Source organism: Mizuhopecten yessoensis, unplaced genomic scaffold (genome assembly GCF_002113885.1).
Source record: "Mizuhopecten yessoensis strain PY_sf001 unplaced genomic scaffold, ASM211388v2 scaffold10311, whole genome shotgun sequence".
In the NCBI taxonomy this organism is placed as follows: Eukaryota; Metazoa; Mollusca; class Bivalvia; order Pectinida; family Pectinidae; genus Mizuhopecten; species Mizuhopecten yessoensis.
The window spans coordinates 169,013-194,019 of record NW_018408483.1 but is presented as its reverse complement, the minus strand read 5'-3'; the positions used below and the strand labels follow the sequence as shown (position 1 = coordinate 194,019).

The window sequence follows — 25,007 nt, the reverse complement described above, 5'->3', positions numbered from 1 at the left end:
GTAGGTCTATAGAATATGTGTATTTCAGACATTTATAACGAACCCCTGTTGATCAGTGCAGTGTAACAGACGATATTTCTGATAAATTGCATGAGCGTTAAAATTGTTTTGCCGGCATTGGTGATTTCAACCGATGTGCATTTTGTACGATATTGCAGACATTGGTCTTGTTTTCGTTAGTGTTAATTATTTTATTTTTTATTTTGCACATAAATTTACAATGGCATTGTCAAATCTCACAATCCCCAGCGATATTTCAACAGCCGTCATGTTTATTTATATTGGATATTGTAGTTCCGGTCATTGTTGTATTAATACGCTAAGAATTGTGTCTCGTGATGCATGGTAATTAAAGTCCCATCAACGACACAGCTTTCAAAGAGGCTATATAGTGATAATGCCATGCAAATGTAAATATTTGCTGATGAACATTTTTTGTATGTTATGATGAAGCAAAGTTGTTCATAACTTAACACGGAGTCAACTGACCAAAGGTCAAGGTTACAGGTTCCAAAGGTTCAAGGAAACAAGACTCAACAAAGTACATGTAAAATGTATATTTTGCTTCCTTGCGATTTTTTTTGAAGTCCAAATGTCAAACGTCAAGCTCAGCTATATGGGCAGATTGCTTCTTGATGATTATGGGGGATATATTGCCACAAGACGGGCCCTTACTGACCTGTCAGTGTTCTAGTTTCACCTACGTTGACCGAACTTGCTAAAGTTTTAATGTATCTTGGGTAGTAGGAGCGTCAAATTCTAGATTTGGGTCTCGTGCCCCTCTATATAAAGCGGTATGGCTCTTTGTTAATTTTTTATACCGAAGTTTTCTATTGGCTTATAAGGGTAGACATATGTTTTTGTTCACAAAAACAAAATTCTAGTTTGTAGATAATTTCCATATCTAACTTTTTTTCATTACATGTTAATACAAAATGTTTCAAATAAAAAAGCTCGCTGTCGGGTCAAAAGTCACAATTTAAAAAAAAAAAATCATTTTTCACCTTCTTTTTTTTAAAATTCTTCTACCGATCGATGAAAAATGCCATTACGGTGAATTTGATGTCTTCAGTTTTTCTGTAACATTTACCGTTAACGTTGTACGCCATTTTGAAATATTTCCTTTGATCTTTTAAAAACATCGCAATATTACAAAACTTGTTTTACTCCAATATCAATGACGAATATTTCATTCAATTGTAATGGAAAAGGTTTCCCCAGATGTCCTTTAACATTTGGTAACATTTTCAACTTCATCGGAAAAACAAAATGGTCGCCATGATGTTGCACTCAAATTTTTTCTAATTGCAATACCTCATTAACGGATGAATGTATTTGATTCATCTTTGGATATGTTGCACAGAATAACAAATAAATAACTTTTCTCTGTAAACATTTTTTTTTTTAAATCTTCTTCTCAAATTCCACGAGGTCTAGAGTCTTGATATTTCATACTTAGGATGTCGAAATGATTGATCTTGATCAGCTATCAAGGTCACAAAGGCCAAATGTTTAAAAAAAAAATAAAAAAAAAATAGTCAATAATATTTCGAAAATTGTTGGATGGATTCACTTTATATTCAGGTATGATGTGGACAACACAAATGCGCACATTTTTGGCTGAAATTATTTTGAGTTGACCAAGTCAAGTTTTGAGTTATTTAGGGGTCAAATTTCATTTGTGCTATTTCAAGATAATGACTTCAAAAAACTTCTTCTAAAGTTCTACAAGGTCTAGAGTCCTACTATTTCATACATAACATGGTCAGGTGATTGACTATCAAGTTTAAAAAAATGATTGACCTTGAATGACTTTCAAGGTCACAGAGGTCATATGTAAAAATATTGAAACCACTTTTTCTGGATAACCAATAATTTCAAGGTAACGATGTTTGGCAAGAAGCATGCTTGAATGAAGGGCTTTAAAGTTTGTGCAAATGAATGATCTTGACCCACTCTAAATATAATTTCAAAGGTGAAAGTCAAAAAACGTTTTCATTTTTGTGCGATTGTGAAGTGTTCTCAGGACTCTCAGTACTTTGATTTATATGAAGACATCTAATACACGCTGGTAATACTACATCGATTACTACGCACTCTTAATCTTAAAAGTAGGGACAGTTTACATCTCTACTGCGATGGGTAAACATCAGCCTTTCTTTGGCATGGCAAACCGAACCAATACAGACAAAATAGCTAGTTTCAATTCATCATCCTGATGTACATAGTTGAAGGACTATATGACTTTTACGGACTACCTTCGTGCAAAACACCGCCCATTGGCTATTTATCCATTCTTTCTCAGCTGACGTCATTTCGCACTCCGGAAACCCCCCACTATTCAGTCAGCTACTGTAGACTTGGACAAGTTATTATTAGAAGGCCAAATCATTCCTTACAGTGAAAAGACCGTCAAATTGTTAGCCAACAATTTCTAGTTATTTGTGTCATTTTTCACCTTTTTGGGGGTCAAAAATAAAAATTGCTTCGGTTACACTAAATATATAAAATAAAATAGCAATAATGTATAATTTTCCGCTTTGTTGCATGTTATTTTTATCATATTGAACAATATAAAGTTGTACAGCAAAATTGAACCTGCTACAATTAAAAATGGCGACACAATGAGAATTTAAGTGATCAATCTAGTGTCAAAAAAGGTGAAATTTTGGCCTTTTGTGAAGTGCAAGAAATACACATAAATACACATTTTCAAAACGACCCCTGAATTGGTCATTTTTTTAAATTCTTGTAAAAAAAGTTCTACAAACAACAGGCTTCTAGTTTTTTGACATATTTTTCAGATGCGTGTTTGCTATTAAACTTGATCACAATTTATTAAATATTACAAAAACCCATTACACCAGATCAAAACGAGACATGAATGTGATTTAAACCTAAGAAGAGTACATCCTTAAGAGGTATTAGTTAACTGAAGGTGTAAATAACCTTAGGTATTTTCTACAGGGATGCACTTCTAAATTAAAATCAAAATAATACAGTTCACACTTATGTTCTTCAAAAACAACTAAAATTAATCTGAAAGTAAACTACAAATTTATTTACAATCAAACAACAGAGAAATGTCAGTCAAAGTTGGCAGTTTCGCGTGAGGGTGTGACCATGAGGGGTAAGGAAGTCGATGTGTCCTGGCCCGACCCCACACTCACACTGGACTTGAAGGTCAGTCTGGCCTTAGGTGGGCTCTTACTCTGTTTCCACTGACACATAAACTTAACAAATTCCATGCGAAACCGTTGGCCCGTCAGACAGTACAAAAAAAAGTTAATAGAGTGATTGATGTACATAAGAACAAAACAGATAACCTTGCCGAGGACCTGGTAACCCAATTCGTCCAAGCTCCCTGGTTTGCCTTTGACAAGTCCATACACAGATCGTGGTAGTGTGGTCACTATCCACACAAAGGAGATAACTAGGAGAGTGATAGCTAGACGACGATGTCTGTAACGAGCAACGCGGTCATCTTTGGTCATGTTGCTGAAGATGCCCTTGTTGCGTACAAGTGACACGACGATGAGCGAGTTGAACACCAATAGGATAACGAATGGTAGAAATGAATAGAGGAGAAGGTTAACCCAGGGAAACACATTGCACACAAAGTTCTTGTAAGCGTAGGCTGCACATATATCCTGAGACCCCTCTGGTCGCGACGGGTCAGTTAGAAGCTCTGCTGTCCAGAATAAATATACATTGACCAGCGCGAAGGTCAGAGCTATCATAAATGTGACAAACTTGGCACGAGAGAGGCTACACATTCTGTTGGCCCGCAGAGGAAACCAGACGGCAAGAAACCGCTCGATTGTCACGGCCACAATGAGCCATGCCGAAAAGTGCAGTGAGAATTGGATAGTGAATATGAATGTCTTACAAGAGGCATTACTTATATGCAACAGTTCAAACCCTGTGATGAGTCTGATCCAGGTCTTCAAGGCACTTAGGTACAGCACCACAGTGTCAGCCACGGCAAGGGCTGCCAGGTAGAAAAACGTAGGGGTCTGTCTCATCTCCCGTCTCATCATAATGATGAAGCTAAGCACATTGCCAAAGGTGCCAATACAGACAATGACGGGGAAACCCCAGGTAATGAGCTCCATAGCAAGGATGTATCCCATTGTATCTTCCACACGATCATACCGCAGCGGGGCCGATATGTTACTTTGATTCACTGCCATTTGTTGTTGAAGCTTACTTCCTTTGGGAGAGATGTCACTTTGTGAAGATTATGCACGAAAAGTTTGTCTTCCTTTTCAGTTTACAATTTGAACTTAGTAAATATGTTATGAAGTGGATAAAAATGGTAAGCTATTGAAATTTGACGATTTTTTCATTTTAAAAAATATTTCCACATCCAACTGTCTGTTTAAATGTGAACTCTGGAATCTATTCCCACGTCTAAAAGAATGCTTGCTTTTTAAATCAATTTTATGTGATTGTCATTGAAACAGTGCTAATGGCTATATAATGCCAGTATTGTTTGCAGGTCTGTCGTTACAAATTCCTGGCTGATGTAGGGAGTGTGAGGCCACACCAACAGGAACCACTCTTTTGATCTGAAACCAAACACAAATTGAAAGTACTGTTAAAACCTTATTGATTTTCTCTCATTGCATCTAATATTGTTATCTGGTGCCTGTCAATAAAGGTAGGGGCTCTCAGTGGCTACCTGGAGACCTCTGCTGGACCTTCCATAACTTAGGTGGTCACCGGAAACTGACCATGCACTCCTAGCAGATGGACATGGCTTTCCTAAACAAACATTATACTGCTGATAGAAAGAAGTCCTAAGAGGCTTGGGACTAGAGTGCTACCATATTGCTCTGTGCCATTGTCTTAAGGACATATGTTACCTTTCTTTGATATGCACCTCCTTTCCAAAAGAGTTTCACATTAATGGGAAACTACTTAAATGCAAATCACAGATAAAATAGGTAATGTAGCAAATAATTTTTTTTTTAGTTTGCAGATTTTAGAAACAATACCTACAGCTGGAATTTTTGATAAGGTGCCTTTATCACTTCTAAAATCACAATTGGTGGTTATACACACATTGTAAACAAATGATTTGATGATGTTACTACAATACAAAACAGCTTGAGTATCAGGATGAATCAATGTGTTTTATATGTAACAAGTGTACATCTGTTCCCATTTAAAACTTAAAAAGCTTTTAATTATTAGGTCAGAATGCTGGTACATGAGTTATTATTGATTTCCTGTGTAATCCATTTCTGGTCCATTTTACTGTCACCAGGTATGTAATAGTAATGTATTGCTACCATTAGTATTCAAGGAGGGTTAGTTACTTACAACGTTAGAGAAGTAATATTACCATAATACTACATACTATTACAACTACATTATCATTAAAGTAAGAGCATGGAATGATATCCTGAGAACAAGCAGTCAATAAACCTGCTGTTGCTTCATGATGTGTTATGGTGTAGGGAGTCCCGATATCCTATTGTCCTCTAATAAGTTAAAAATTCCATAGTTGTCAATAATTAGCAGGCCAACATAAGGGCAAAAACAGTCATAGAAAATAAAAATAAAAAATAGACTTTTATGAAAACCAGACTTCAGGAGCTCTTCACATTACACTAAGTATTACAGTATCGTTCTAAATATCATAATAATAGCAGCAACATCAGAGCTGCACACAGTATAGTATTACAAAAATATATCAGAACACCGCTGGTATTAATAAAGTGGCATTATCAGAACTGCACAAAGAATTTAGTAAAATTGGAGTACCTGCACCTACCAGAGAATTTCACGATATTCAATACATTGACAAAAATGGTAAGATTTGTAGTCACAGATAAATGTTTTTTTCAAAAAATATCATGGTAGTCACATGAATTCGGCATTAGTAAGACATGACCAGTTAATGCTCGTCGAACCTGTTTATTGATTTATATAATAAATGTCAGCTTATTTTTTTGGCGTGGGTAAAATATTATCTGATAATCAACTGCCAAAAAAAATATAGTTTATTAAAATTATGTTAAAATAAACCATCAGTCTAACTGTTTTTCAAGCTTTGATAATTTTCAAAATGTATTGTAAAATTTAACATCTTATGATATGAAAGAGATTACTTACATAACAATGTCCTTGTCATCGGGTAGTAGTATGGAAGTTTCCGATGGTAATCCTGTCGTTAGTTAGGGGTTTCCTGTAGTATCTTCCTGTTAATGTCGGAGAGATCTTCCAGGGGTATTTCTGTTGGTAGTAGTTTCCAGTGGTAATCCTATTGGAAGTTGAACAGTTCCAATGGTATCTCTGTTGATGATGTAGTAGTTTAATTTCCAGTGATATCCTGGAGGTCATGAGTCAGTTTCCAGTGGTACGACACTGTCAATGAATTAGCAGTGAGTAGGTCGTAAAACTTAACCCGATCTTTACATGTCAAGATAAGTTTATCTTTTAAGGAAGGTTAAATTGAAGAACAGTAATTGTGCTGATGCCTTTGTTAAGCCAGTAACTCTGTGACGGTAAATGTCATTATTACCGTTAGTAGGTCCTCCTGGCTGTTGGTATGGTAACCCTTTACATTTCCATTTACAGTCACTAATTAGTTTTGAAATAAGCAATGAGCATTGCTCAGATGTTATACCAAAGCCTCATAAAGCATGTTCCTACCTATTGTCCACTTTCTGTGAAGGTCCATCAGTCAGTGATAAGGAACAGCCACTGGTGTTTGGCCAGTGGTCTCTCTGTGGATGAATGTGTGGACCAGCAACGAACTATGGGGCCTAGGATGGTGTGTGTGGGTCAAGGGTCTAATTAGCATTAGAAATTTTGGGTTTTAATGGATTGTGGGGATCCAGGGTCTGTGTGGGGTTGTGGGGATCTAGGGTATGTAGGGCTGTGCAGTGGTGAGTTGACACAGGAGCTGCAAATAGGTGTCAATAAAGGCATGTGGGGCTGTGAAGTGTATGTGCGTCTATGGATTTTGAAGTAAGTGAGGGTCAATTGTCTGTTGGTCTACCCTAAACCACCCATCACTTCCCAGCCCTCATTGACCCCCACAGTCCTACATACCTTAAACCCATACTTCTCCACAGGTACACCCTTGACTTATACACACCCTCCATAGCCCAACAGATCAGGTTGGTCTTCATGGTCTAGGGAGCAGTGAAAAGTGTGTGGATCTATGTGAATGAGGAATGATGTGTGCTTGTCTATCAGATTGAAGGTGTGTCAGTGAGGCTGTGGAAGTTTGGGTTGGAATGGATGTGTAGAAGAGATATCTTAAGGGCTGTGGGGCAGGAATGGTGTGGATTTAAGGTGCATGATGGGCTGTGGGGTTTGTTTGGGTCTAGGGTCTGTTGAGTCGTGTAGATCAAGGATCTGTGGGGCTAATAGGGGTGTGAGTATAGGGACTGAAGCAGGTGTGGGAATATGGTCAGTGAAGTATGAATGTCTGAAGGTTATAAAAGGGTGTTGATTTAGACAGTAATATTTTGTATGGGTCGGTCGGATTGTGGATGCATGTTTTGGTCTGGTCTATTGGATTTGTAGGGTTCTATTGGCAGTGGAGTACTATGTGGTGGCAGGGTTTGTGGAATTATCGGAGACTGTGTGGCTGTAGGGTTTGTGTCGGGCTGTGCCGCTTTATAGGGTTTTGTGTGAGATTGTGGATGTGTGTTTGAGTCTGGTCTATGGATTTGTAGGGTTCTGTTGGCAGTGGAGTAGTATAAGTTGGTGGCAGGGTCTGTGGAATTATTGGAGACTGTGTGGCTGTATAGGTTTTGGGGATATAGGGGATTATATATGGGGCTGTAGAATTATGTGATGGGAATTTTTGGCTGTAGAATAGTGTGTGGTTTTAGGGGCAGTGTTGGTATAGGGTATAGGGGCATAATGGAAAGATGTTGGCAGTATAAGGTTTGTGTGGGCTGTCCTAGTATAAAGGATTTGTGTTGGGCTGTGGCAGTATATAGGGTTTGTGTGGGGCTGTGGCAGTATATAGGGTTTGTGTTGGACTGTGGCAGTATATAGGGTTTGTGTGGGGTTGTGGCAGTATATAGGGTTTGTGTTGGCCTGTGGCAGTATATAGGGTTTGTGTTGGCCTGTGGCAGTATATAGGGTTTGTGTTGGGCTGTGCCAGTTAATAGGGTTTGTGTGTTGGGCTGTGGCAGTATATGGGGTTTCTGTTGGGCTGTGGCAGTATATAGGGTTTGTGTTGGGCTGTGACAGTATATAGAAATTGTGTTGGGCTGTGGCAGTATATAGGGTATGTGTTGGGCTGTGGCAGTTTATAGAATTTGTGTCGGGCTGTGGCAGTATATAGGGTTTGTTTGGGGCTGTGGCAGTATATAGGGTTTGTGTGGGGCTATGGCAGTATATAGGGTTTGTGTGGGGCTGTGGCAGTATATAGGGTTTGTGTGGGGCTGTGCCAGTATATAAGGTTTGTGTGGGGCTGTGGCAGTATATTGGGTTTGAGTGGGCCTGTGTCAATACATATATAAATAGAGTTCTAATGGGGCTGTTGAGGATGGAGTTGTTGGGTTTTGAAACAAAAATGGGTCTTCAGATGTATTGAGGGTCTGTCGGTCTGTGGTGGGCTTCTATATCTGTAGAAGTCTCCATGGTTTAAGTGAATGTATTATGTTGCTGAGGATACAGGGGTATGTAGTATTGTGTAAATACCAGCATTATGGAAAGTGGAGTGTTGTAATGACAATACACACATCCATTATATCAGAATCAATATACTTGGTCACCACATGGTCTTCATCCCTACACAGTTGGAGCTGCTGATTTGGCACACCCATCCCACAAAGCACTTGTCTCCAGGTATATTTGTGTGAGTTTGGAATCGCTTACATCACTGCTGTTTGAATAAACTCTTCTTCTGACGTGGAATCCTTAGAAATCATGTGTTGAGCATTTAACCTAACCCTTTTTGCATCAGTAACAGCATGCATGTGATTGGTCTGATGAAATGTATATGCACAGAGGAAATATGTTACATTATCTCATTCACCCCTGAAATTTCCTAATAAAATATTCAAATGTGTCTACAGGGATGAATGAGCTAGTTTGTCATGGTGTCACGTTTACTAATTGTTGTTGAGGTAAATGACCTAATATAGAGTTGATACAACCTGTAATGTTTCCGGCTCAGGCTGACACAGTGACAGCATAAAGGCTATGTTTACACAACAGAATAATAATTAGTACATAAAGGCTGACATTGCATGTTAAGAAACATCAACACATTTCATGTTAAGAAACATCAACACATTTCATATTAAGAAACATCAATGCAATGTCAAAAAATAAAAAATGAATAGTTAAAACATAAATCAATTTAAAGCAAACATCATAAACAAGAGCAATGGTACTGTATTTTTTTCTTTGATTATTTGTGCAGAATCCACTTGTGAAGCACAATCATTATAAACCAGAAATATCTTGTCTAATGTAAAATTAATAGTAGCCTAGTAATCATTATAACCAAGTGGCATTCTAATTGGAGTTGGAAGTAATGACTGCTTGGGCAGAGAAGAATATTTGATACATAAGGAAATTGAATGGTTTACTGGATTAATGTTTCTTCACAATAATGATAAAACTGTCAGTATAAAATGGCGAACAAATAAAGTATGGACAATTTTACCCATCATTCCTTGTTATACAGGTGATTGCCTCAGAGCCAGTGAAGATCCGTGTCAAGTTACGTGTACACTTTAGTCAGCTGTGGAATGTATGGGACTCCATTGGGGTGGCGCTGTTCACTGTGGCTGTGTTGATTCGACACGTCCAGGACACCACCAATAACGTGCGGGTCCTTTACACCATCAACATCGTCTTCTGGTACATACGCATCCTTGAGATCCTGTCCGTCAATAAATATCTCGGCCCCTATGTCAAGATCATTGGCAAGCTGGTAAGTTGATAGATTCTCGGGCCCTTCTGTCAAGGTCATTAGCAACCTAGTATCTCATATCAGGATCATTGTTGGCCACTAACACCCTAATCTCTATGTCAAGATTATTGGTAAGTCAGAAGTACTTCAACCCCTATACCAATATTGTGAGTACATCACTGCTGTGCGAAACATCCCAGCACTGTGGAACAATACTGCAATGATGAACACCTCCTTTTTGTAACTTTATGATGAACTGACAATGTTTGAATCATTATTAAACTTGAAAAATACAACCTGTTTATATTTTTATCTCATTTTTCTGCAGTCCTATAGTCATGTTGCATTGATTTTGTCGGTAAATGACCTACCTTAGTTTGATATGTGTATTGTAGCTGAGAGACATGTCTTACTTCATCATCATCCTCCTGATTGTACTGATGAGCTTTGGTATAGTGAGACAGGCCATCCACTTCCAAAACGAAGAACCGTCCTTCAAACTGGTCCGCAACATGTTCTTTTACCCATACTGGATGATCTATGGAGAATTGTTTGCTGACGAGATTGACAGTAAGTAGCTACAGTGTAGGGGCTGCCTAGGAACTGTAGCTATAGTGTAGGGGTTGCCTAGGAACTGTAGCTATAGTGTAGGGGTTGCCTTAGGAACTGTAGCTATAGTGTAGGGGCTGCCTAGGAACTGCCTTAGGGGTAATGGTTGCTGATGAGATTGACAGTATGCAGCTTTAGTGTAGGGGTTGCCTAGGAAAACAGTATGATTTAGGGGTAATGGTTGCTGACGAGATTGACAGTAAGTAGCTATAGTGTAGGGGTTGCCTTAGGAACTGTAGCTATAGTGTAGGGGTTCCCTAGGAAAACAGTATGATTTAGGAGTAATGGTTGCTGATGAGATTGACAGTAAGTAGCTATAGTGTAGGGGCTGCCTATGAACTCTAGCTATAGTATAGGGGTTGCCTAGGAACTGTAGCTACAGTGTAGGGGTTTCTTAGGAAAACAGTATGATTTAGGGGTAATGGTTGCTGACAAGATTGACAGTAAGTAGCTATAGTGTAGGGGTTGCCTAGGAAAACAGTATGATTTAGGGGTAATGGTTGCTGACTAGATTGACAGTAAGTAGCTACAGTGTAGGGGCTGCCTAGGAAAACAGTATGATTTAGGGGTAATGGTTGCTGATGAGATTAATATTAAGACAGGGAAACTGATATTTACAAGATGGTCTGTTTACAGTAGTTAGGGGATCTAGTGTGGTAAATGGGTACAAGGTCTGGTGGCACAGTGGATCGCAAACCTTCCTTTCACAAAATGTACTTGGTGAATTTCCCTGATCTTACATAAAAAGGTATGAGGTTACATGTTACTTGCCTTACCATGTTGGTTACCTCAGGGTATGAGGGTTTCCTCTTGCATCAATGCCCTCTGTATGCTTCTATTTGGGCCAACAAGAGTGATTAATATAAGTTGGAAAAATTTGTTTTATAATTGTTATAAAAAAACTGAAATTCAGATATTTATAACAAGTAACTAGGAGATACTATTGTGTACAGTAAGTAGGGGATACTAATGTTCACAGTGAGAATTAGGTGAATGTTTGAATTCTAATAACATCAAAAAGCTCTTACATAGTCTATTTATTTATATTTTAGCCTGTACAGACACCGAGCGTCACCCTGAGGGCTGCACCTATGGGTCGTGGGTAGCTCCGGCCCTGATGTGTGTCTACCTCTTGGTGGCCAATATACTGCTGGTCAACCTCCTCATTGCACGCTTTAAGTAAGTAATGGTTTGGAGCATCCTTGGATGAAGGGGAACCAATTTTGTATAAACCGTGGATCTGGCCCCCAGGGGCCTTAGGGGATGGGCCCAATAGGGGAAACATAGCAAATTATTCTTTAAAATCCTTCTTCTTCTGTAGGAATGAAAGGATTTGGTCCATATTTTGTGTGGTGCATCCTTGATTGAAGGGGAACAAATTTTGTATAAGCCTGAAGGGCGGGGCCCAATAGGGGACACATAGCAACTTTTCTTCAAAATCCTTCTTCTTCTGTAGGAATGAAAGGATTTGTTGCATATTTGGTGTGGAGCATCCTTGGGTAAAAGGGAACCAATTTTGTATAAATGGTGGGTGTGGCCCCCCTGGGACCTGAGGGGCTAGGCCCAATAGGGGAAATAAAGGTAAAACCTTTATAATCCTTCTTCTACCAGAGGGATTAAGGGATATTATCCTAATTTAGTCTGGAGCATCCTTGGGCAAAAAGGGACCTTGTTTTGTATAAACAGCGAGTGTGTCAAAATTTGGAATGAAGCACCCTTGAGAGAAGGGTAACCAATTTTGTATAAACGGTGTGTCTGACCCCCCTAGAGGCAGAGAGGCGGGGCCCAATAGGGGAAATAGAGGTAAAACTTTCAAAATCTTTCTTCTACCATAGGGATTAAGGTCATTGGAGTGTATTGGTAAACGGAAACAGGAAGTACATCCCTTGTTGAAAATCCAATGTAGGGAGACAGTATCACAATTTCCGCAAATTCTAATGTTTAATATTAAACTGATGAATATTGTATGTTTATTATTGACAAAACAGTGTGTTCTCTCAATATTAAAGTATTTCAAAGCAATCCAGGCATTAATTCAGGTTTTTTTTTATCAATGAGTCACATATGTGTCCATTTTTCTGTACTTCAGGAAACCGGCTACCTATTTCACTACTGTGAAGTTTTTCAAGAACGATAACTCTTACCTGCAATTACTATGTGTATATGGTTTTATTATAAAATGTCAATTTTTATATCGTCTATAGAGAATTAATTTTACACAATTTCAGCATTTATTAAATTGATATACATTAATGCAATACTAATATATGTCACTATCATTTTTATTGACATTATTTTGTAAAAATATTGTGTCTTTCATTTTTTTTTCAAAATTCACTCCTTTGTTGCATAAATTTCCATTTACAATCCTTAAAATTCTGACAACCTATATCTTTTTTGTGGCAGAAAATTTTCTTTACTTTAAAGCAATATAACTACAAAATTTGAAGAAATTCTGCTGAGAGATGGTGACACAATCCTATTACCTTAAGGGATTGTATTCTTATTTAGTCTGGAGCATCCTTGGGTCAAGGGGACTCAATTTTGTATAATTGGTGGGTATGACCCCCTTAGGGTATAGGGATGGTGCTCTGTTTGGAGTTTGTTCTTGCTATATCTCAAGTACTGGATGGATCTTTCTGAAAATTCATATGTACTTACAGCACCTTCCATGGAGTGCTATATCTTCACTTCATACCAATTATTTTAAACATATATTCAGGTGAGCGATACAGGCTCTCTGGGCCTCTTGTTTACCTACCCATGTCCCTTGCTCTGGTTGGCCAAATCTATGCATATTTATTAAATAGTGCTGCCGAGATCTGATAGTTTCCCGATGATCACTTTTGAAGAAATTATCAAATGGCAATGAAACTTGCCTAGTGTTTTCTTTATCAAGCTTGTCCCTGCCCAAGTTCAATTCAGTGCCAAATTCACTAATGTCAAATGAGATTGCTGCAATTTGATGGGCAAATGGTTTTGGAATGATGTCTTTTGACAGGAATTATTAGCTTTCAATGAAATTTGACTTGCTTACATTTTGACTAAGGGACTGGCTTAATGTTTGATGCTTAGAATTGGATAAAATTTGATCTTCAGAATATTGAATCATCCCCCATAACTCATGTGAATTTTTCTGTTTCAGTGCAACCTTCATTAAAAACAACGCCAACTCCAGAGAGATCTGGAAATTTCAACGATATCAGCTGATCATAAACTACGAACTTCGCCCCATCCTGCCACCTCCACTGTTGTTCTTTAGTCACATATTTCTGGCTTTTAAGTTCATGATTCGACGCTGTAAAGGCAAACGAGACCTGTTTGACAATGGGCTAAGTAAGCAATTAGTGAAGTATACAATGTTCTGTCATAATCTTAATGAAATTTATCAATCACGTTTGTTCAAGAGGACCTTGTTTATCTTGACATGTGGGTACCCAGCTCCTGTTCTACCTACATACAATATATCCTTGTTTATCTTGACATGTGGGTCACCAGCTCCTCCTCTACCTATATACAATATATCCTTGTTTATCTTGACATGTGGTTCCCCAGCTCCTCCTCTACCTATATACAATATATCCTTGTTTATCTTGACATGTTGGTCCCCAGCTCCTCTTCTACCTACATACAATATATCCTTGTTTATCTTGACATGTGGGTACCCAGTTTCTGTTCTATCTATATACAATATATCCTTGTTTATCTTGACATGTGGGTCACTAGCTCCTCCTCTACCTATATACAATATATCCTTGTTTATCTTGACATGTGGGTCCCCAGCTCCTCCTTTACCTGTATACAATATATCCTTGTTTATCTTGACATGTGGGTCCCCAGCTCCTCCTCTACCTATATACAATATATCCTTGTTTATCTTGACATGTGAGTACCCATCTGTATCGCCTATATATCACAGAATTGATTTAAACATATTTATTGCCCCAAATTTGAGCAGAGGATTAGGCACAAGTTATATCAACTTATCAACGCCTTTTCCTCTAATACAGTACATATTGATATTTACATGATAGCATTTAACAAGGCATTCATACTATATATGCCAGAACCTTGTCTGATTAAGACCTGTTGGGTTCCTGACTGTAGCTCCTCCATCAACTTTGTTGAATGGCTGTGGTTACATATGTACTTTACACCAGAATGCAGCTAGTTCATGTGATCATCTAGCTGTGGAGATCTGTCCCAGGTACAGCTAGTTCATGTGATCATCTAGCTGTGGAGATCTGTCCTAGGTACAGCTAGTTCATGTAATCATCTAGCTGAGGAGATCTGTCCCAGGTACAGCTAGTTCATGTGATCATCTAGCTGTGGAGATCTGTGTACCTATCTAGATGTTGAGATCTGTCCTAGGTCATGTTACCTGCTAGTTCATGTTTTCATCTAGCTTTGGAGATCTGTCCTAGGTACAGCTAGTTCATGTGATCATCTAGCTGTGGAGATCTGTGTACCTATCTAGATGTGGAGATCTGTCCTAGGTCGTGTTACCTGCTAGTTCATGTTTTCATTTAGCTTTGGAGATCTGTCCTAGGTACAGCTAGTTCATGTGATCATCTAGCTTTGGAGATCTGTTCTAGGTACAGCTAGTTCATGTGATCATTTAGCTGTGGAGATCTGTCCTAGGTACATCTAGTTCATGTGATCATCTAGCTGTGGAGATCTGTCCAAGGTACAGCTAGTTCATGTGATCATCTTGCTTTGGAGATCTGTCCTAGGTACAGCTAGTTCATGTGATCATCTAGCTTTGGAGATCTGTCCTAGGCACAGCTAGGTCATGTGATCATCTAGCTTTGGAGATCTGTCCAAGGTACAGCTAGTTCATGTGGTCATCTTGCTTTGGAGATCTGTCCTAGGCACAGCTAGTGCATGTGATCATCTGGCTGTGGAGATCTGTCCCAGGTACAGCTAGCTCATGTGATCATCTAGCTTTGGAAATCTGTCCTAGGTACAGCTAGTGCCCGGGATCATCTAGCTGTGGAGATCTGTGTACCTATCTAGATGTGGAGATCTGTCCTAGGTCCAGCTAGTTCATGTGATCATCTAGCTGTGGAGATCTGTCCCAGGTACAGCTAGCGCATGTGATCATCTAGCTGTGGAGATCTGTACTAGGTGGTGTTACCAGCTAGCATTGGTGACCACTCCTTAGAAGTGAATGTCATAAATATGAGAAAAACAGTTTAACTTCCAACATGAACAACAGTAGTTATGAAAATATTTGAAAGACATTTGGAAGTGTCTTGGTTGATAACTGTTCTATGATATCTGAAATTTACTACACAGTTTTGCTATAAAATGCCTCTTGGTGGTCTTTTGTACTGGGTTAGGATCTGACAGTCACTGTAATTGTATCAACGTTTATAGTAAGATGGCTGTTTACTAAGCTTGTTATACATCACTAACATCGGGATGGTGCTGTCTACTTGTAGAACTTTTCCTGTCACTGGATGACACAGAGAAGCTACATGACTTTGAGGAGGAGTGTATAGAGGACTATTTCAGGGAGAAGGAACACCAGTTCCAGTCCTCGAATGAAGAGAGAATCCGAATCATCAATGAAAGGTATGATTTCTGCAGTATAGTCCTTACCCTAGGAACAGCTAAAATTAAAACAAACCCTTCAGAGTGTCCACAAACAGGTACACAGTTGTCTAACCTCAATGTTGCCCATTAGCCAGTGAAGGACTATGCATGGATTCCCCTGCTATACTTCTCCTTGTTAGTAAGGTAATTGTGTTAAAATATGGTTGTACATGGTTGTTTCTGTGTTAAGTTATGTTTGTACTTAGTTGGTGACTTGATGTTCTTCCTGTTTCAGAGTTGAGAACATGACCCTTCGGATGGATGATGTGAACCAAAAAGAAAATTCCATCAAGCTGTCCCTACAAACAGTGGAGTACCGTTTATCCAAACTGGAGGAGATTTCTATCCAGTCAGCTGATATACTCAACTCCATGCGTAATTTTATGGCCCGAGGGGTACGCCACATCAGTGCGTCAAGTGGTACATCTAGTCACGGTCGTCTGGGCAGCCAGGACTCTATTGTGGAGGTGGCAGACTTACACATGTATGACACTCCAGCCAAGACAGAGCAGGAAGCCACGACCAGTCGGGGGACGGGACCGGACAGAACATCCGAGTCCTCTATAACAACACCTGATGCCAATGCCACCATGCGTAGTATACCCTCGCCCCTGTTAGTACATTCCAAGAAACCTGTAAAGGAGGAGCACATGCACCGCTATACTGACTTTACCAAACCCATAACCCTACAGAGGTCCGGTTCAGGTCACAGGTCGATGGACCGATCTCATAGCCAGAAGTCACGAACCCCACTGCCTCGTCTCTCAGAAAATAGTCCTGAGGCCAAAATAACAGAACCGATTGTTCCAAAGGAAATTTCTCTACAACAGCGACGAAAGGGAGGGCCAAGTGGGCCCAAACTAGTGGTGGACATAGACAAGGCTAATATTTCATCCACTGAAGATCTGACTCATATCCTCAACAAGCCACGTGGCATTCTGTTGAGGGAACACAATGTGAATGATACTAATCAATCAGCTGCTGTCTACACTACTGCTAAACTTGTAGTAGACACGACGATGACGACAGGTCAAATGACGACTGATGGCATGATTGAGGACATGTCCGATGAGGAGCAGCAGGAGATATCAAGTAAAGACCCGCCTATCATCACCACATCCTTATCCTCGTCCCCTGTACGCTCGTCTGGGCATGCAGCCACTGCAATGTACAGTGTGCCTAGTTCTATGGTGGCCCAGCTCACGCCCATCCTTACCTCACTGAGGTCCGAGTACACCACCATCACTGACGAGATTGACACATCCTGTATGATGGACAAGAGTCCGCCCGGCAGCCCCTCCACAGCAGGGGCTTTCTTCGATGGAAAGTTTGATAATAGAAAGAAAAACTCTATAAAAATGCTGAACGAGAATGCCTTGCTGAAGCAGGCAGAAGAGGTAGGTCATAAACGCATGGAAAAAGTGATCAGACACCGTTTACGACAGATCTCTCTTGACGAGAATGACAGCATCAGTGACATTGCCAAGCTTGTGGTAAGTGAAATGAACTTGACAGAAGAGGATCCGGAGGAGCAGTCAGGCCAGGAGGACGAGCCTGAGGTGAACCATTCAGATCATCATGGATCAGCGGAGAGTGTCATCATGGGTCACCTTACTACTGATATGGTAGAGATACGCATACGCAGGGCATCCACGGAGGACAAATCTGACATGACATTATGACTTTGTCAATTTTAGGTTATTAATAAGATATATTGACCATCTTTAAATGTGATTGACAGTGAACAACTGTTACCATGTTGACAGTTTTCCATGGATCAGTGAACAGTTGTATCATGGTAACCAACTGTTAATCATTGATTGTACAATGAACAGTTGGTGAAATTGTTTTAGCATTATAGCATGACATTGTGTTTCTCTTAAAATGGAGTAGTTAAGTATGTGTGATCTGTGATAGTTGTCCAGTCACATGTTACTGTAGGGTACATTGACAGGGGTTACCTATCCACTCACATGTTACTGTAGGGTATGTTGACAGGGGTTACCTGTACTGTCACATGTTACTGTAGGGTATGTTGACAGGGGTTACCTGTACTGTCACATGTTACTGTAGGGTATGTTGACAGGGGTTACCTGTACTGTCACATGTTACTGTAGGGTATGTTGACAGGGGTTACCTGTACTGTCACATGTTACTGTAGGGTATGTTGACAGGGGTTACCTGTACTGTCACATGTTACTGTAGGGTATGTTGACAGGGGTTACCTGTACTGTCACATGTTACTGTAGGGTATGTTGACAGGGGTTACCTGTACTGTCACATGTTACTGTAGGGTATGTTGACAGGGGTTACCTGTACTGTCACATGTTACTGTAGGGTATGTTGACAGGGGTTACCTGTACTGTCACATGTTACTGTAGGGTATGTTGACAGGGGTTACCTGTACTGTCACATGTTACTGTAGGGTATGTTGACAGGGGTTACCTGTACTGTCACATGTTACTGTAGGGTATGTTGACAGGGGTTACCTGTACTGTCACATGTTACTGTAGGGTATGTTGACAGGGGTTACCTGTACTGTCACATGTTACTGTAGGGTATGTTGACAGGGGTTACCTGTACTGTCACATGTTACTGTAGGGTATGTTGACAGGGGTTACCTGTACTGTCACATGTTACTGTAGGATATGTTGACAGGGGTTACCTGTACAGTCACATGTTACTGTAGGGTATGTTGACAGGGGTTACCTGTACTGTCACATGTTACTGTAGGATATGTTGACAGGGGTTACCTGTACAGTCACATGTTACTGTAGGGTATGTTGACAGGGGTTACCTGTACTGTCACATGTTACTGTAGGATATGTTGACAGGGGTTACCTGTACAGTCACATGTTACTGTAGGGTATGTTGACAGGGGTTACCTGTACTGTCACATGTTACTGTAGGATATGTTGACAGGGGTTACCTGTACAGTCACATGTTACTGTAGGGTATGTTGACAGGGGTTACCTGTACTGTCACATGTTACTGTAGGATATGTTGACAGGGGTTACCTGTACAGTCACATGTTACTGTAGGGTATGTTGACAGGGGTTACCTGTACTGTCACATGTTACTGTAGGATATGTTGACAGGGGTTACCTGTACAGTCACATGTTACTGTAGGGTATGTTGACAGGGGTTACCTGTACTGTCACATGTTACTGTAGGATATGTTGACAGGGGTTACCTGTACAGTCACATGTTACTGTAGGGTATGTTGACAGGGGTTACCTGTACTGTCACATGTTACTGTAGGATATGTTGACAGGGGTTACCTGTACAGTCACATGTTACTGTAGGGTATGTTGACAGGGGTTACCTGTACTGTCACATGTTACTGTAGGATATGTTGACAGGGGTTACCTGTACTGTCACATGTTACTGTAGGGTATGTTGACAGGGGTTACCTGTACAGTCACATGTTACTGTAGGATATGTTGACAGGGGTTACCTATCCACTCACATGTTACTGTAGGGTATGTTGACAGGGGTTACCTGTCCACTCACATGTTACTGTAGGGTATGTTGACAGGGGTTACCTGTCCACTCACATGTTACTGTAGGGTACATTGACAGGGGTTACCTGTACAGTCACATGTTACTGTAGGGTATGTTATATTAGCAGCAAGGAAATCCTTATCTGTGAGTAATGATTAGGAAATGTTTTGGGTGTCTTGTTTTGTGGTTTATACCTTTATATTGCTGGATTAGTAAGAACCTTGGTTCAGGATCATGAAAGACTTTAGACTGAAGTTCAAATTTGTGTTTGTCTGACAATTAGTTGCGGTATTACAATGTGATAAACATGCATTTGAGAATGTTGTAGATATGTATTATTTCGCATAGAAATATATTTTCTACTAATTATCTGTCCTTAACTTAAAATAGGATTGCACCATGCTCATTTCCCTTGTTTTCTTGTATGTAATTCGCACGATACAGAGCATCCAAGGTCAAGTTGGTCTTGTCCAGGCCATTTTGAACAGCTGATTAGTTTGTATAAAGAGACATGTAAAATAACTCCTTATGTAACCTGACAGTTTGTAGCAACCCCCCTCACAGGTGTACCACAAAGGTCAAGAACACTCAAGGAAACAAACATTATGTTACTCGTTAATGTTAACTTGGGAAATAGCGATTAATTTGTTATAAAATGTGTTCCTATGGATACAGACAGCAGTTTGCAGTGTCCTGTACCACTCATAGGTCTGTATTACAACATTCATTGCTAGCATGAACTTCAATAAGGAATACATTGTTTCTAGATGTGTCATGGTCATGTCTGTACTCCCGAGATTCTTGTTAATCGCATTTGAATTTTAATGAAGTAACAAAGATGGACATATCACGATTAGACAGTATGGTAGGGTTGTCACCTGTAGTGACTTTGTATTAGCTTAGTCTGATAGCCGGAACTTGGACTTCAAGTCTAAGACTGTGTCCTGATCCACAGGTTGGGATTAACACAGGGTGGTGGATTATGACATGTACCACTGGTCAGTAACCAGTCAGTGCTCTGTTTGTATAGAGTTATTTATTCAAGGAGGGCTCAGCTTTCCAAAGTCTGATTAGTGTAACAAGATGTTAATGCAAAATTGAATCGGGCATAGACCTTAATTGTCAAAGTTGTTGAAATCTCAATAATGTTGGTATGAGAATTTAAGGTAACAACTTGTGAAGCTAATCCTGCTTTGAACAGTGGACTGAGAAATGTGATATAAGTCACACCTATTAGTAGGGGACATTCATCTTAATATGATATAAGTCACACCTATTAGTAGGGGACATTCATCTTAATATGGACAAGGTGGTAAAACAGGCATGACAAAAAATGTTTTACTGAGTCAATAGTTAGGCCTGTAAAAGGTTAAAATCAATTTCAGAATAAATTTGTTTGATATTTTTTAACAAGATTCATTTCTATCCATATGACACTCATATTTTTGAGTAGCCCATATATACATTTTTTTCAAATTTCTTCAAAATTGTCCACATTAAGATGAATAACCACTACATGTAATTTCAACTTAATGTTCAATATATTTCAGAAAAAATAGTCAGATTGGACAATATTTTTTGCTTTAAGATATTTTATTATTCTCAGATGGACTTGTGATGGAGTGTACTATTTAATGACAATTAATCATTGTTATTTTTGTGATGTGTTTACTTGTGTAAAGTAATGTGTGATGGTGAGTTAGTGAGGTTTAGGATGAGTAGATTGATTGTTAAGAGGGGAGGGACGCAGTTCAAAGATTAAAAGACGGGCTTTATAGATCTTTGATGTTACTGGGTAAAGTGTTAGAGAGTCAAGTTGTCAAGTGTAAGGTTACGAGGATTGGGTAATTGTTAGATGAGAGATAATTCAGCCATCAGTACTAGTGGTTGAAGTAACAGGGACAGGAAGGAGATAATTCATTATGATACATGCACCTGTAACATATCATTGATTTGTTTTTTTCCAATCCACTGTTCTTGTTTAGGTTTATTTAATACATACCCTTATGATACCTGTACCAGGTGTTATGGTACATGTACCAGGTGTTATGGTACATGTACCTGGTGTTATGGTACATGTACCAGGTGTTATGGTACATGTACCAGGTGTTATGGTACATGTACCTGGTGTTATGGTACATGTACCAGGTGTTATGGTACATGTACCAGGTGTTATGGTACATGTACCAGGTGTTATGGTACATGTACCAGGTGTTATGGTACATGTACCAGGTGTTATGGTACATGTACCAGGTGTTATGGTACATGTACCAGGTGTTATGGTACATGTACCAGGTGTTATGGTACATGTACCAGGTGTTATGGTACATGTACCAGGTGTTATGGTACATGTACCAGGTGTTATGGTACATGTACCAGGTGTTATGGTACATGTACCAGGTGTTATGGTACATGTACCAGGTGTTATGGTACATGTACCTGGTGTTATGGTACATGTACCTGGTGTTATGGTACATGTACCTGGTGTTATGGTACATGTACCTGGTGTTATGATACATGTACCAGGTGTAACAATACATGTACCAGGTGTTATGATACATGTACCAGGTGTTATGGTACATGTACCAGGTGTTATGGTACATGTACCTGGTGTTATGGTACATGTACCTGGTGTAATGATACATGTACCAGGTGTAACGATACATGTACCTGGTGTTATGGTACATGTACCAGGTGTAACGATACATGTACCAGGTGTAACAATACCTGTACCAGGTGTGTATATCTATCTTTACCAGGTTTGTTATGATGTTCACCTGTACAAGGTGTGTTTATGTAATATTCAGGTCATGAAATGTTTGGATCTCACATTTGATAATGGAAAAGACAAGAAAAAAGATTGTCACTCTTTTCAAGGCTATTTGTGTGGTGAAAAAGTCTGGAAGAAAAGAAAAAGAAACTGTTGACCTACAACTTGACTCTCCCCTGTTTGGTTTAATCTGATTTCAATATGTGCATACAAATCAGAGGTCAATATTATTAATTGATTTAATCATGTGTTCATGTTTTTAAAGCTTGCCAACTTTTTAATGGTTTTAATTGCTCATTCTTTTGTTTTTCACTATTTTCTGAAATAATTTACTTTGAGATATTTTTATAGGTGCATGAAGCTGCATAACATTGATAATATAATGATTTTCAAATTTTTGTGAAAAGGAATGAAGAGGGAAATTTGACTGGAGGGGAGGAGAGAGAAGATTGCAGGGAACGTGGGGAAACAAGATTGCAGGAAAAGAGTGGGAAAATATTGGAGGGGAGGAGAGGGAGAAACTAAATTGAGGCAAAAAGAGGGAAAGTATATTGTAGGGGAGGAGAAGTAGAAGCTAGATTGGAGGTGAGCGAAAATAATGGAGGAGGAGAAGGAAATTAGATTGGAGCGAGGAGGGGAAGAAACTGAGGGGAGGAGAGGGAAACTTTGTTTGAGGCGGGGAGAGGGAACATAATTCGTATCGAGAGAAAAGACCAGATAGGAGAGGAGAGGAGGGACATTGATTGGAAGAAAGAATAAGGATTATAATTTGGAGGGGGAAGGAAATTAGATTGGAGGGATAGAACCTGAAACAGGATTGAGGGAGGAGGGTGGAAGGTTAAACTGGCATTACAGGAGGGAAGGTTATTGAGGTTTCGAGGAGGTGAAGGAGAGGGAAAGTGGATCTGAGTGATAATTGTCTAGGTTTAAATCAATTTACTTTCATATTTACTCCATTTAGTGTGAACCAGATTCTCCTGCTTCAAAAATATTTAGATTTTTACCTTGTTGTTCAACTGCTCATCATTTTCTCTGACAAAGTCAAATTCCATACCATGACTTATCCATTCCTGGTTGTGACAAGTCAAACTTCAGTACATTGTCTTATCTGTGACAACAGTATGTAGTCACACTTCAGTACTGTCTTATCTGTGACAACATTGTGTAGTCACACTTCAGTACCATGTCTTATCTGTGACAACATTGTGTAGTCACACTTCAGTACCATGTCTTATCTTTGACAACATTGTGTAGTCACACTTCAGTACCATGTCTTATCTTTGACAACAGTGTGTAGTCACACTGCAGTACCATGACTTATCTGTGACAACAGTGTGGGAGTCACACTTCAGTACCATGACTTATCTGTGACAACATTGTGTAGTCACACTTCAGTACCATGTCTTATCTGTGACAACAGTGTGTAGTCACACTTCAGTACAATGTCGTATCTGTGACAACAGTGTGTAGTCACACTTCAGTACTATGTCTAATCTGTGGCAACAGTGTGTAGTCACACTTCAGTACAATGTCTTATCTGTGACAACAGTGTGTAGTCACACTTCAGTACTATGTCTTATCTGTGACAACATTGTGTAGTCACACTTCAGTACCATGTCTTATCTGTGACAACAGTGTGTAGTCACACTTCAGTACTATATCTTATCTGTGACAACAGTATGGGAGTCACACTTCAGTACTATGTCTTATCTATGACTACAGTGTGGGAGTCACACTTCAGTTCTATGTCTTATCTGTGACAACATTGTGTAGTCACACTTCAGTACTATGTCTTATCTATGACAACAGTGTGTAGTCACACTTCAGTACTATGTCTTATCTGTGACAACAGTAGGTAGTCACACTTCAGTACTGTCTTATCTGTGACAACAGTGTGTAGTCACACTTCAGTACCATGTCTAATCTGTGACAACATTGTGGGGGTCACTTCAGTACCATGTCTTATCTATACCTTGATCAAAATTTTTATTCATGTCCTCTTGACATCTTTCATTTTCTTGATCTGATTATATTTTACACAATTTGTATCTTTGTTTTTTTATGAGACGTTTGGTGATATGTTTACACAGTATTGATTTCTGAGACATAATGTATTTTTTATTATAAAGTTATCTGTAAGTTATATTAATTTTGTGCATGTAGTCAGTCTGTCCTATCAAATACACTTTTATTACTTAATTACGACAACTTGAGTTGTGGCAAACCTATTGGTTTTTTGTATAGCATTTGATTGAAGCTACAATATGTTGTGAACTATTTACAGAGGTAGATGAAATGTCCTCTGGCTATTGATGAAATTAACAGTCGTAATTATAGGACTGACTGTAAGTGTGAGAATCTCATTAATCTGACAATATACTGTGAATGTATGAATGTATGTTTGATGGTGTAAGCTCTGAGTCAGTCAGCTTGACCGGTCATGTTCCAGGATAGCTGTGCGAGTCAGCTTGACTGGTTGTGTGTCCGGGATAGCTGTGTGAGTCAGCTTGACCTGTCGTGTGTCCGGGATATGCTATGCGAGTCAGCTTGACCGGTCCTAGCTGTGTCCAGGATAGCTGTGCGAGTCAGCTTGACCGGTCCTGTGTCCAGGATAGCTGGGTGAGTCAG

The 25,007-nt window shown here is 39.4% G+C and overlaps 2 protein-coding genes across 3 annotated transcripts in view; one reads left to right on the top strand and one right to left on the bottom strand.

Annotated features, from left to right (window-relative positions):
- The window catches only part of LOC110460047 (transient receptor potential cation channel subfamily M member 3-like), a 200,909-nt gene extending 183,101 nt beyond the window's left edge, over positions 1-17,808 (top strand). For both annotated transcript variants that reach the window (XM_021512752.1, XM_021512751.1), the window contains exons 21-26: positions 9,671-9,919; positions 10,294-10,468; positions 11,560-11,686; positions 13,653-13,843; positions 15,952-16,084; positions 16,341-17,808. In XM_021512752.1, coding sequence (XP_021368427.1) covers positions 9,671-9,919; positions 10,294-10,468; positions 11,560-11,686; positions 13,653-13,843; positions 15,952-16,084; positions 16,341-17,787 — 2,322 coding nt within the window. In that variant the 3' untranslated portion in view covers positions 17,788-17,808. The remainder of the gene's footprint in view (positions 1-9,670; positions 9,920-10,293; positions 10,469-11,559; positions 11,687-13,652; positions 13,844-15,951; positions 16,085-16,340) is intronic.
- On the bottom strand, positions 3,085-4,368 carry LOC110460048 (growth hormone secretagogue receptor type 1-like). The gene has a single exon (XM_021512753.1). It carries the CDS (start codon positions 4,191-4,193, stop codon positions 3,087-3,089), a length of 1,107 nt encoding a protein of 368 aa, XP_021368428.1. The 5' UTR covers positions 4,194-4,368; the 3' UTR covers positions 3,085-3,086.
- Positions 17,809-25,007: the final 7,199 nt, after the last annotated feature.